This window comes from Neofelis nebulosa, chromosome 11, assembly GCF_028018385.1.
Source record: "Neofelis nebulosa isolate mNeoNeb1 chromosome 11, mNeoNeb1.pri, whole genome shotgun sequence".
Lineage (NCBI taxonomy): Eukaryota > Metazoa > Chordata > Mammalia > Carnivora > Felidae > Neofelis > Neofelis nebulosa.
In genome coordinates this window covers 76,430,543-76,444,002 of record NC_080792.1, presented here as the reverse complement: position 1 = coordinate 76,444,002, position 13,460 = coordinate 76,430,543, and the positions used below count along the sequence as shown (strand labels likewise).

At 54.5% G+C, this 13,460-nt stretch overlaps 1 protein-coding gene across 3 annotated transcripts; it reads left to right on the top strand.

Annotated features, from left to right (window-relative positions):
- Positions 1-83: 83 nt before the first annotated feature.
- GUCD1 (guanylyl cyclase domain containing 1) lies at positions 84-13,066 on the top strand. 3 transcript variants are annotated; one of them, XM_058690961.1, is made up of 7 exons: positions 84-310; positions 5,229-5,313; positions 6,095-6,260; positions 7,436-7,527; positions 9,630-9,871; positions 10,390-10,485; positions 10,575-13,066. In XM_058690961.1, exons 1-7 carry the CDS (start codon positions 268-270, stop codon positions 10,667-10,669), a joined length of 819 nt encoding a protein of 272 aa, XP_058546944.1. In that variant the 5' UTR covers positions 84-267; the 3' UTR covers positions 10,670-13,066. The 3 variants fall into 3 exon arrangements, with proteins under 3 accessions (XP_058546944.1, XP_058546942.1, XP_058546943.1); XM_058690959.1 differs by lacking the exon at positions 10,390-10,485 and having other exon boundaries at positions 87-310; XM_058690960.1 differs by lacking the exon at positions 10,390-10,485 and having other exon boundaries at positions 91-310; positions 10,578-13,066.
- The last annotated feature ends 394 nt before the right edge of the window (positions 13,067-13,460 follow it).

The following is a 13,460-nucleotide window of genomic DNA, read 5'->3' as shown; positions in this document are numbered from 1 at the left end:
AAGAAAGGGAGGGGCCTCCTTGAGGCAGGGAAGGGGTGGGGTTTAGGAAAGGGGCGGGGCCTGACCCGAAGCCTGGAAGGGGCGGGGCGGGGCTTGGGGCGGCCCTGCCACCGCCTCCTCTTCTCCCCACCGCGGTGGCGGTGGCAGTGGCGGCAGCAGCGGCGGCGGAGGAACCTGACACGCACCGGCCCCACTCCCGCTCCAGTCGAAGCCGAAGCTGCAGCCGGAGCCGGGCGGGGGCCATGGGCGCCCCGCGCGGCCCGGGTCATGAGGACGGAGGCGGAGGCAGCGGGGCCGCCGCTCGAGCCCGGTCAGTGCTTCCCCGAGGGCCCAGCCCTCACCCCGGGGAACGAGGGGGACTCCGCCCTAGCGCGGGCAGGGTCCGGCCGCGCGACCTTGGGCCGACCGCCGCCACGGGCCGGGCTTTAGGGCTTTGAGCGACACCTGGCCAGGTGTATACACTCCCGCCTTGGCCGCTTATCCCCAGCCCGGGTCACTTGGGATTTACTAATACTCTTAGGGCTGGGACCCCAGTCAGCTCTGAAAGCGGTCGTGGTGGGAGGGTCCTGGTTTCGAGGCAAGGGCGGCACCTTGCCCAGAAGCGAAAAGTCCTGCTGGAGCCGCCTTAGGAGATCCCGTCCCCTCCCGGAACTCTGGGGTAACTGAGGCCTAGAAGGGCAGGGACCTGGCCCAGAGCACAGAGCAATGGGTGTGCCCCTTACCCTGGCCTCCCAGGGTCAGCGTTTTGTCTTGCAGTAGTTCTTGACCCTCTGGTTCCTTCTGCCCTCAGGTGGCCTGAGTTCCTGTGGGGCAGAAACCAAGACTGAAATTTAGTGCCTTGGGCTTCAGTTTGCTTTCCTGAATGGGGGAGGGGAAAGGCAAAGATTCCTGTTCTCAGGGTTGATTAGAAAGAGAAAGTGCTAGTAAACTCTGAGGTGAGGTGCCAACTCAAGGGAGAGGTCAAGAGCATGTGTGACCCAACCCTAAGACATCAGGGAGCTTGGTGTCACAACCAGAGAGGGGTCTCTTTTGTGAATGCAGCAGAGCATAGGGTCTGATGCTGTCCTGATTTTTGCATCCCTACTCTTCCAGTTATCTAACTCTGTGATCTTGGATCAGACACTTGGTTTCCTGAGTCTCAGTGAAGTAATAGCTCACATTTATAGGGAGCTTTCTCCGAGCAGGCACTGTGCTAAGTTGTTTACATGCAGTGCCTTATTAATCCTCATAAGGACCCTGTAAAGTAGGTTACCATTGTTACTTGCACTTTTGCACACAAGCAGATAGAGCTGAAAGGAAGTAAGTATTCAGGACCAATGATCTGCCTACCTTCTTTGGCAACAGCTGCCAACTGAAGCCAGGCCAGGGCCTAACAGGCAAACCCTATTTTCAGGTGAGACAAAGCCTTGGCTCCAAGCATCAACATCTGGCAGCAGTTCTGGACTTAGAAGGCCTTGCCTCCCCTTATCTCTCCCACAGCAGTAGCTCTGGATCCCTGTGGGCTAACTTGCCCATGCCAAGGCTGGAGATGGCCATGTGGAAGTGTTTAGCCTTGTGAGGCCTCAGAATCAAGGGGTTCTAGGGACCAGGGCAAGAAGAGGAAGAGCACACAAGGGCCCTAGGGAGCAGCTGTCCTGTGCCACATTTATAGCTGAGAATAGGGGAAGGCACAGACAGAGTCAAAGCCTGGCCAAAGATGACCCAGCTAGCCAGTGCCAGAGCCTGGGCCACAGAGTGAGGAGGGAACCGTGAACAGAGGGCCGTAGTCTGGAAGCCAGGGTGGGGGTTAAAGAGGGGGTTGGGGCATTGCCATGACAAGTAGGCCTAGGCATCTCAAGAGATAAGGCCTTTTTGGAAAAACACCTTCCATTCATCAAGCATGTATGAGTGTCGAAGGGCTGGGAAGAGGCAAATGCAACCCTGTCCCTGCCTGCCACTGAGGTATTCTCAGTCTGTCCAGTGGGGAAGGCAGGCACGATCACATCAAATACTCCATATTGAAGGGCTCAGAGAGGGAAAGAGACCAGAGCATTTGGATGTTCAGAGATGGGAGACAACATTCCAGACAAGGGATTTGCAAGAGCAAAGGCTGGGGAGTAAACAGCCTATGTAGAGAGAAACAAAAAGGTGGGTTATTGCCACAGTGAAGGATTCTTGAAAAGCGACACATTCCACCATGAGAGAACAGCACCCTGCTCTCTCTCCACTCAACCCGTTGCAGGGATTTTTTTTTTTTTTTTTTTTTTACATTTTATTTATTTTTGAGAGAGAGACAGAGCACAAGTGGGGGAGAGGCAGAGAGAGAGAGAGGGAGACACAGAATCCGAAGCAGGCTCCAGGCTCCCGAGCTGTCAGCACAGAGCCTGACGTGGGGCTCGTACCCACAAACCATGAGATCATGACCAGAGCCAAAGTTGGACGCTCAACCGACTAAGCCACCCAGGCGTACCCCATTGCAGGGAATTTTTAAGAATATGATCTGGAGAGCAGGACTTGAGATTTAGTGTTCTCAAATCGTAGCACACATTGATTGCTTAATAAGTTCATTTCTTCCAACAAATGTTTGTTGAGTTACTGCTAAGCATCAGACACTAGGCATTAGGAATAACAGTCAACAAGATTAGCAAACTCTGTCATCAGGAAGCTTACAGTCTTGTGGGGAGATGGAGTAGCTCTATTTTATTTTTAGTTTTCTTATTAATTTTGCTAAGTACTATAAAGGAAACAAACAGGATGCTGGGAAGGGGGTCCTTCTCCCCTGAAGGCATGGTCAGAAAAATCCTCTCAGAGGAGGAGCATTTGAGCTGGGACCTGAATGACAAAAAGGGGCAGCCTCGAGAACTGCAGAGGAAAGTCCCAGACAGAGACTGCTGCATTTGCAGAGGGGTGGAATGAAGCTTGATGGGTTCCCAGGGTCACTGGGTGGAACTGGGTTCATGAGGTGTCAGGGCCAAGGTGAGGCTGGTGGGGCCCAGATTGGGCTGGGCCCTGCGGGCCATGGAATGGGGTGACAACTTTATTCTAAGAGTAATGGGAGCCTGTGGATGGGATCCCCCTGGCTACTGTGTACAGATGGGGGAGGAGCTGGAGGTAGAATTTGGAACAGAGGATAGGCAGAAGTCAGGCTGCACTGAGCCCTCAGAACTAAATCTATGGCAGTGGGAAGAGGCAAATGTGGGAGGCCTTGAATGATGGCCTGGGTTCCTTTTAGAGGCATCAGGGGTCAGGAGAAGGAGGGAACAAAAACCTCAGCCCAGTTGGGCTCAGTGTACAGGCCCACCCTGGATGGAGGGCAGCATTCACGTCAGCACCTGCAAAGAGCTTTACACATGCTCTTGCCCTGAGTGCTCATAGCACTCTGCAGACTGGCATCTGTGGCGGTCCATTTCATAGAGGAAGAAGTAGGCACAAAGAGGCCAAATGCCTCTCCTCAAGTGACTCAGCCAACAAGAGGCCTGTACTCGCCCACACCATCCTGCCATCCATACACCCTGCTGCTTGCCCTTGGAGGTGAGGAATGGGGGGAGAAAGGCCAAGTATAAGGCAGTGAAGGAGCAGTCACAGGTCCCTGCCTCCTGGGAATGTACAACAGCTCAGCAGGGCACAAACAAGTTCAATGCAAGGGTCCTGTGAGCCAAAGCGTGAACTCTGGCCTGACAGAGTGCAGATGAGGGAAAAGGCATAGCCAGCTTAGGATCAGAGAAGGCACCTGGCATCTGCGCCAGACCTTGCAGGCTGGGGAGAGTTTAGACATAGGAGCATAGGAGCTTGGGACTCACTCCAGGCAAGACACTGCCCAGACAAGGCCAGCAGGTTGAAAAGCCAGGAGAGACATCAGGGCCCTTCTGGTTGCTACATGCAGCGGGAGCCAGGGCTGGCATAGCAAGCCAGCTTCTGGCACAGCTCTGCACAGACAGGTCATGGGTTCAGAAGAGACCCCAGAGACTCCCAAGATGAGGAAACAATGTGGGCTGGGTTTTCACATGCTGAGTGGGTGTCATGAATGAGCAGTGAGTGGTGATAGCTGAAGTGAAGTCCCTCCCATTTCTCTAGACTATGAACTTTGTCCAGATTGTGGGATCCCAGAGTAGGAGGTTCTAATAGGCCACATGCCAGCTGGCCCCTGCCTTAGCACTTCAGTGCATGTTGTTCCCCCCTGTCTTCCTTTTCCTCACTGTCACTCTCTAAGACATACCCCCACCATTTCCCCAGACTAGCCCTCTGATTTTCTCTTACACTTGCTTGTTGTTGCTGACCACCAGGACAGGGATCTGTTTATGTCACTTACACCACATCTCCAGTTCACATGCTAGGCTCTTGGGAAATATTTGTTGATTGAATGACAGAATCAGACCAAAGTCCCCCACTTTAGAGATAGCCAAACTCAGTCCAGCAAGAGGAAGTCAGTTGCTCAGCCCACAGCCAGCCTGTGACAGAGCTGGGGCTAAAATGCTTAGGTTGGGTTCTTTCTGCTGCTCCACACTGTATGGCAAGAATAGACTGAGAGGTCACCTAGGGTAGCGTTGCACATACACAGATTACATGACACTATCCCTTCCTTCTAACCATGGACTTCACACTTTGGTGGCCTTGCAGGGCTTTGGAGTTAGGTAGACCACGAGGGGCCTCATGAATTCAGACTTGAATATCTGCTGAGCATCTCCCATGTGCCTGCCCTGTCCCAGCCTCCTCAGAGGTCCCACCAAAAAGAGTGCTCTAAAAGAGAGGCCTGTGGGTCTGTGAGTGCATGTAGCGGGGGGCTATGCATGATGGAGGCAACATCGTGGAGAAGTGATACCCAAAGGTAGGAGTTAGGTCAGGCACCTGGGAGGCCAGGAGAGCTCAGGCAGGGGGAAGAGGTGTGCAAAGGCCCTGGAGCATAAGGGATCACAGCAGGTGAATGTTCTGCCTAGAGGTAGGCCTAATGAGGATGAGGGAGGCAAGAAGGCAGAGGGTGCTGGGGCAGCAGCCATGAAGGCATTGTCCTAAGAGATGCAGGAACCAACCCATTGCAGGGTTTTGTGCAGGGCTGGCCTACTCTGACTGGTTGTTTTGGGGAGATTACTGCTGTTGTAAGGAGAATGGATTGAGGCACCTGAAAGGCTGTTTACCAGCTTCTGAACAGCCCCTACCGGATCTGGGCAGGAGCTAATGATGGTGGCTCCAATGGGGGTGGCAGTGACAGGCACAATGCCAAAGGTCTGTGACTTCCTTGTGTTTCCACACAGGAGACTTTGTGCAGCTGCCCGTGCCCATCATCCAGCAGCTCTACCACTGGGACTGCGGCCTGGCCTGCTCCAAAATGGTGCTGCGGTGAGTGCTCAGGCCTAGGCTCTCCCCATCCACACCATCTGCTCTGGCTGGAAGGAGAAACAGGGCAAGACCTGGGTGGGATTCATCATCCATATGGCTATTCATGGTTAGGGTTTACAGGAGGCCCAGCTTCCATCCAGGCTTGGTTCCATCTGCAAAAGCAAGCAAAGGGTGGACTAGGCTCAGGGGATAGCCAAGGAAGACCCAGGTGCCCAGTCCTGGCCCACAGAGTGACCCCATGACAGGGACATGGGACCTTCCAACCTCAGGCTCCCTAGTGACACAGTCACTAGGGAGCCGACTGTTGAACTAAGGCTGTGTGAATGAATATCACAGGAACCTTAGGCATCAGAGCATAGAGGGACCATAGTGATCTCCTTGTAGGAGATTTTTCAGGCAGCTGCCAGGAACCTCAGAGTAACCTCTCCCATACCTGTTTTATATCTTGGAATTCCAGGAAAGACAGTGTTCAACAAAAGGGTTCTGTGTCTGAAACTTAGAAAACCACTGATGTGGTCCAAGCATCTCATCCTAGAGATGAGGCCAGAGTGGTTGGCAACTTACCCAAAGTCACACAACCTGCAAGAGACTCAAGAAGCAGAATCCTCGACTCTGGGGCCAACACAGTGCCCCAGGCAGCCTCACGCTGTGCCCAAGAAGTAGACAAGATGTAGGATCATGACAAAGGATGGAGCCTTCTGATAGTGGCTGGTGGGCCCTTGGGAGGAGGATGACCCCAGCCAGCTTGGCAAGCCAACCTCAGCAGCCTGTCTGCCCACAGGTACCTGGGCCAGCTGGACGACAATGAGTTTGAGAGTGCCCTGCAGGAGCTGCGACTAACCAGGAGCATCTGGACCATTGACCTGGCTTACCTAATGCGCCACTTTGGTGTGAGGCACCGTTTCTGCACACAGACCCTGGGCGTTGACAAGGGCTACAAGAACCAGGTGAGCACTCAACCGCCAGGCCATCACCCAGGCCCAGCAATTGAAAAAGGGTATGGTCAAGGCCTTGACACCCGAGTGGGCACACAGGTGCACAGAGACCGGGGAACAGCAGCAAATGTCCAGTGGGCAGGACATTCGAAGCAGTCAGACCGGGTGACCTTGAGGTCCAGCCTGCCCAAAGCATCTAAGCAGTGAGAGCTGCCTACCTTCAAGAACACTTGATGATGTGCAGGGGAGCATCTCAGGCCGCCTTCTGCGTCCCTCCTTCCTGTTGTCCAGGGCCTTTGAGCATGTCATTCTGACCTCACCCTGCTGCCACTTGCCCATTTTCTTCCTTGTCACAGGGACAGCTGGCTCCAATCTGGGTAATTGCTATTCAGGAAGAAAAACTAAAATGCCACCTTTCCTATTTTTTTCTTTTTGAAATAGAATGTCAACATAGCCTCGACATTATACCAGTGCACCCCCACCCCCCAACCCGTGTAGTTAGAGCCAGTCTTGCCTGCTGCAGAGGCACATGTAGGCCCAGGCTCCAAAACTTGGCAGAACAGAGTCTCTCCTGGCCTCACTGGCAAGAGGGTTGTCACATGGTGGCCAGTGCCAGTCAACCTAACTCTCCTTTGAACCTTCCAGGCCGGGGGAAGAACGCTAATGGATCTGGCTTGATCACTGTGGCTGCAAGGCAGAGAAAAGAACCCAAGAACAGGGTCTCTCCTGCCTCTGCCCGGAGGGCTTTAGCCCCCTTAAGTCCCCTATGCCAAATAAAGTATGTCCCATGAATCTCATCTTGCTAAGCCAAGCAGTGGAGGAGCATCTGAGTGGGCTCAGCCACCCCTTTTGCTCATTTACCACAGACTCCCACTGATGTCCTTGGGGTTCACAAGCCCAGGAATGACTAGCCTTGCTGGGGGAGCTAGGCTGCCTGAGCTCAACTGCTTACCTGTCTCCTGAGCATCCTCCTCATGCCTCTGTGTGGTCCTGTGCATTCTGGCTAGCCATCCTGCCGGCTTGAGACAGACGCAGCTTTCTGCCCGGGTGTGCTGCATCTCCCCTAGCAGGCCGGGCTCGTCCCCTCTTTCACCATCTTTAACTCCATAACATGCTCTTTACTTCATCCAAATGGGGTGAGGACAGCCAGGACAGGCATCCCCTCCAGCCTGCTCTTCCCTCTTCAGTCCTTCTACAGAAAGCACTTTGACACAGAGGAGACCCGGGTGAACCAGCTGTTTGCACAAGCCAAGGCCTGCAAGGTGCTGGTGGAAAAATGGTGAGCCTCCCCTCACTCTTCCTTGTGCACCTACTCACCCACATATTTACTATGGGGGAGACCTTGGGATGATGTACAGGAAAGGCTAGGGACTTGGCAGTCAGGCAGAACTGGGCTTTCCTACCCAGAATCTCGGCCAATTCTGAGGCTAAGGGCACACAGACTTGGGCTCCTAGGCCTTACTGTTTCCATCCATAAAATGGGGACATGTGGATACACAAAACTCTGGCCTCAGGTGGATCATGAGCAGGGGCTGGAGGAACAAGTGAGCAAGACAGACTCCAGCCTGCCCTCAGTCTGCTCACAGATGATAGCATGAGACAGAACACAGGAAGACTTAATGAAGGGGTGACAGCCTAAGGAATGTGCTGGCACGGTGATGGAGAGTAACGGGACAGCCCAGTGTGTAGGGTCTCTAGGGAGGCCTGGCTCTCAGATCTCCACAGACTGCTATGACCTTATGTGGGTCTCCCCCTTCTCAGCTATACGTGAGGAACACGATTCAGGCAGATCCTGGAAGTAACTTCCTCAGAATCTAATGACTTTCTTCTCCAGGCTGAGGCATGTTAGCTTCGATCCTGGTTGGGCTCCCCTAGACCACTCTTCTCAGGTCTCCCTGTTCTTTACAGACCTATGTTTTCATTGTTAACATAATGTTACTGCATGATAGGTAATTGGGAAAATGGGAAAAGTCTCCACACATCCTTCAGCCACGTGAGCACACGTTGGAAGGAAAAGAACAAATGTTTATTTAGTGGCACCTGACATGTGCTATCTTGTTGAGTGGGAAGCTGGTGCTGTCCCCATTCCTCAGGTGAGGAAACTGAGGATGGGAAAAATAGTGTGAGCTGCCCATGGTCACCTTCGGCAACTCGGCCATGCTGTGATCCAAACCTGGCTCTTCCACACCCAGTTATTCCGTGAAGCACGATGCATTTGTTCCAGCGCAGCCCCCGCTTTTTCTCTGTAGTTGAAATCCCGTTCTTGTACGTACCATCGGGAACTCAGCCAGCTATTTCATTTCAAAGACCAAATGGAAAAATGGCGTCTTTCTCCAGGCTGAGGCAACCAAACCAAAGCGCCTTGTGACTTAGCCATGGGCTGGAGTTGGGTCAGGCCACGTAGTGCTAACGTTGCCACTCCTGAGGAGACTGCTGAGGAAGGAGGCCCCCATAGCCTAGAGAACCACCACTTCACAGCCCCTCTCCCCTTCTGGATTTGCTGCCTTTTGTGGGGCATTGAATGGGGCAGTGCCTGATAGTCTGCCTCAGGGAGCAGCTGGCTCAGCTGAACTGGGGGGTCCCTGGAAACGCTGCTGACCAGCCCTTCGTGGGCAGCCCCGTCTGCCACAAGGAACCTTAGAGAAAAGAAAAAACAAAAAGAAAAATAGTCCTTTCAGAGAAGCATGTGGCTTTATTTTATTTAAGTTTTTTTTTTTTTAAGTTCTTATTTATTTATTTTGAGATAGAGAACACGAGTGGGAAGGGGCAGAGAAAGAGGGAGAGAATCCCAAGCTGGCTCCGCAATGTCAGCACAGCGTCGTGACTCAAACCCACGAACCGTGAGATCATGACCTAAACCAAAACCAAGAGTCAGACACTTAACCTACTGAGCCACCCAGGCGCCCCGAGAAGCATGTGGTTTTAAAACTAATGAAGCCATGCTTGGCTCAGATTTGGGAAATTAAGTTGATCTGATAGCTTCCAATGTAAACTGCATGTGATTTAGGGTAAATGATCAAGGAGGGTGCTCAGCAAAAAAAACTTCACTAGCCAGGGTGGGAGGTGGGGTCCCATGTATTGATCCAGTGGCCCTTGACAGGGTCTCATCTGGAGCTGACTTCCTGCCACCCCTAGAAGGACGTGACAGGGCCAGCTGGTCCTTGGGCATATCCAGAGCTCTCCCACCCCCTGCACTGGTCCCATGCTGAATCCTGGGCTGAGCTTGGGCCATAGTGACAAGGCAGGATGTTCCTATCTGCAAAGAGCTCAGGAGGGAGGAAAGTCAGCCATGTCCCCAAGCTTTGTGATCCAGGCAGGGGTCCACTTGAGAGATGGGGAATGGGACCCAACGGTGCCAGCTGACTCTCCTCCCGCCCACAGCACAGTGAGCGTGCAGGATATCCAGGAGCACCTGGCACAGGGCCACGTGGCCATTGTGCTGGTCAACTCTGGGGTGTTGCACTGCGACCTCTGCTCCAGTCCTGTCAAGTACTGCTGCTTCGCCCCCAGCGGCCACCGCTGCTTCTGCCGGACCCCTGACTACCAGGGCCACTTCATTGTTCTGCGTGGCTACAACCGGGCCACTGGCTGCATCTTCTACAACAACCCAGCCTATGCTGACCGTGAGTGCTGGGCAGGCTGGGGAGAGTGGGTGGGGCAGGCTGCATTCACAGTCCAGTCCCCATGATTCCTTCTCATTCAAGACCTCCCTCACTGCCTTCTCCCCAAACTTTTGCTCCTCCTGAGCTCCTGTCATCTGCGCTGCTTCTTTGGCCTACACAGAGCAGCCACAAACCCGAGGTCCTGCCAGCCTCCACACCCTGGTCATTGCTACACCAGGCCAGGCCATCTCCCTCCCACACCGCTGCCCAGGGCCCTGCCTCACCCTTACTCTGCTGTCCCCCACCCTGGTCCCTGCCATCTCCCTCATTCCAGCCCTCCCAGGACAGCTAGCAAGCATACTTGTCAGAGAGGAAGGTCTGCCCAGTTCCAGCTCTTGCTCCAGATCCAGCAAGGGCTCCCCACTGCCCTGGGGACTGGGAAGGACTGTCCTCACTCTAGCACACTTACCCCATGTGTCCTCAAACATGTTTCTTCCCCTCTCTGGGCCTCACCTTCTCCATCTTCGAAACTGGGGAAGGGTCAGAGAATGAGCTCATGAAGCCTGAAATAGGCAAGGAAGGCTTCCTGGGGACGGAAGACGAGTGGCAAAGGGTGGCCAGACGAGTGAGCCATGGTGAGATGTCCTCCAGCTCCCCTGGGCGCCAGTGAGGCAGGTACACCCCCCTCTACCTGCTGACCCCACTCTGCCCTTCCTGCCCTCAGCAGGAATGTGCAGCACCAGCATCAGTAACTTCGAGGAGGCCAGAACCAGTTATGGCACAGATGAGGACATCCTCTTTGTCTACTTGGACAGCTGACGGCGGGAGCCTGGTGTGCCCAGGCCCTCACACCCCACCCTGCCACACCCCAGTCAGGCCCACTCAGGAGGCCTTGGCGCAGGCCCCGAGCTGCTAGGGCTTGGATGCAGAACTGCATCCCGCCTTGGCCCATGTGACAAAGCCCCAGGGAATTCTTGGAGCCCAAGGCGTGCCTGCTTTGTCCACCAGCGTTGCGCGTGTCATCATGCCACTTACCCTGCACACCTGCTGGTTGCTGGAGGCCTCCGCAGAGCATCTGAGTAGAGCCTCCCCCGGGACCCCAGGCCCAACTCCAACCACGCCCAGGGGACTTCCAGCCCCGTGGGCGCCTTTGTTGCCTGCAAAACAGACCCAGGTGGAGAAGGCTGAGCTCGTCTCCCCACAGACCTGGGGGCTGAGCCCTGGAGATGCCGCTTGTCAGGATGGCATCTGTGTGTTTGGAGACCATGTAGCCAACCCCAGCTCCCAGGGCTGCAGACTGCTCCAGGCCTTGCTGGGAACTGCCCTCCCCCCTGTCCTCCCAGAAGTGCTATAGACCTCCCTGTGCCCTTTGGTGAATGCCGCCACTCTCTCACGCCTCCCCGTGGACCCAAGTTCCTGTGGCTGGTTGTCAGACCTCTGGGCCCTGAGGAGGGCTGGGCCTCAGGCCAAAAGGACCCTGAACCCCACCCCTCACCCTGCACCCTCCAGGTACTATAGCATTGTAGGGTGGAGGGCCCTGAGGGGAGTAGACAGGGCCCTGGCTCTTGTTGGCTGAATGTACTCTGAGAATGCCCGACCCTGAGGGCCAAGAACAGCCACTTGAGTCCCAAAGATCCCCCCCCCCCCCCCCCCCCGCAACCCATGAGGCCTCCTGACACTAGCCTAAGCCCTGACAGTGGGGCCCATTCTCTGGGTATGGGGAGCCCCAAGCCTCACAGTGCTGGAGGTGCTGGGGTGCTAGGGCCTGCACTGCTGAGGGAGTGGGGGGGGGGGGATAGCCTGTGGCCTCCCACCCACCCCAGTGTTCATGCCAGGACATTTTGCACAGAAAGTTGGGTCTCTTTTTTTCTTGACAGAGAAAGGTGGTACCTGCCCAGGATCACATAGCACTGCACGTAGCATGGACTATTTGTTTTGTTTTGTTTTGTTTTTGAGATTTAAGCTTTCACTTGTGGGGAGTGAGAGTCACCCTCAAGTAAGACAATAATAGTGAGATTCAGGTACTTCAGAACCACTGACACCTCTCTTCATAGGGCAGATAAGCCAGCCCAAGTTCTCTTTCAAAGAGAAAGGGACTCAGAGCTGGTGGGCTGAGTGCCAGGACCCCTCACTTTATAGACAAAATCTGGCCATCAGTCTGAGGACAGTGTGTCCAGGACAGTGGTGGGCCTGGGTCTTGAATGCAGATCTGCACCTAAAAACTAAGGGAAATGGATCATTCCCAAAGGGGCTGAGGACACCCACCCCTCATGAGCGGTCATTGGCAAGGGAGCAAGGCTACCCCAAGAGCCACATGGCAGCTGCCATCCCTCTGGACCGCAAACCATGCTCAGCATCTGCTCCCACCAGCCGGCTGGCATCTCCCCACCATGGCTGCTCTGAGGGGCAGAGGTGGGCTCTGTTTATGAGGGCCGTCAGACCACCCAGCCAAATCGCTCCTCGGCACCAGATGCAGCCTTTGGCCGAGACGGAGGCGCTATTAGCTGGTTAGCTAACAGGTCAGCCACCCTGGTGTCAGAGACTAGCATTGCCTTCAGACTGGTCTCGTCTCTTTTGCCTTAATGCTGGGTGGCCCAAGATCCCAGGGAACTCTGGTTTCACGCCCAGGAGTACCATGTGTGGCAGCTGAGGTTTGGGCGTCCTCAGGAAGGGTCTGGCTAAAATTGTGGTAAGAATAAATGCATCAAGGAAGGCAATGAGGAAGCGAAGCTGTGGATGACTGGTGGGGCTGTCATGGAGAGCGGCCTCCACGGAGAGTGGTTGCAGCACCTCAGTCCATCGTGTGACATTCAGAAACAGTCCCTAGGCAGGCCACAAGTTAGAGGTCACCTGGTCACCTGCCAGAGGTCATCTGGCAGATTAACAAGAAAGCTACCTGTGCCTGAGATGGTGCCATCTGCCCGGGGAGGGTCATGGGGGTAGGATGCAAACCACGCTACGTTGTGTTCTTGCACATGTCATGAAAACAAGGCTGGAGAGAGCCCAGACTTCAGGAACTTCTGCCCATAGCATGTGGCACCCATGACCCCTGTCCCCTTGCTAGGGGCCCAGCGAAGCCACACTGGATGGTTGGTTTTGTTCACTCCAGCCACACAGGGACAAAAGGGATCTTTTGCATTGCAGAGATTTTCTACATATATATATTTTGTTTGTAATGAGCCATTCTCAATAAACATTATTCTCACTGCAAAATGATGGCAACTTATGGCCCACCTTTGTGAATTCTTGTTTCCCTCCTAAATTCTCAGCATGAGCACATGTGAATCCAGGTCCCTGGCCTGCCATACCAGGTTGTAGCTCAGACTAGAATCCTGTTTAACTGCTTTTCGGTTCTGCCTCCCTCCTGATGCTCATATAAGGATTAGGTAGGCAATGCTAGAAACAGAAGGGCAGAAGGGCGTCAGAGCTGAGCTTGACTGTGGTTCTTGAAGAGGGCATGGAGGGCACACAGCTTTGGGCAGGAGGAAGGTCTGGGGGGTGGTGGAATCAAATGAGGGAGACAGTGGGGCCCATAGGAGGCAATAGATGGGGGGAGTCCTGTGGGCAGGACTCCAGCGTTCCCTGTACCATCCACCCCCAGTCAGCAGCT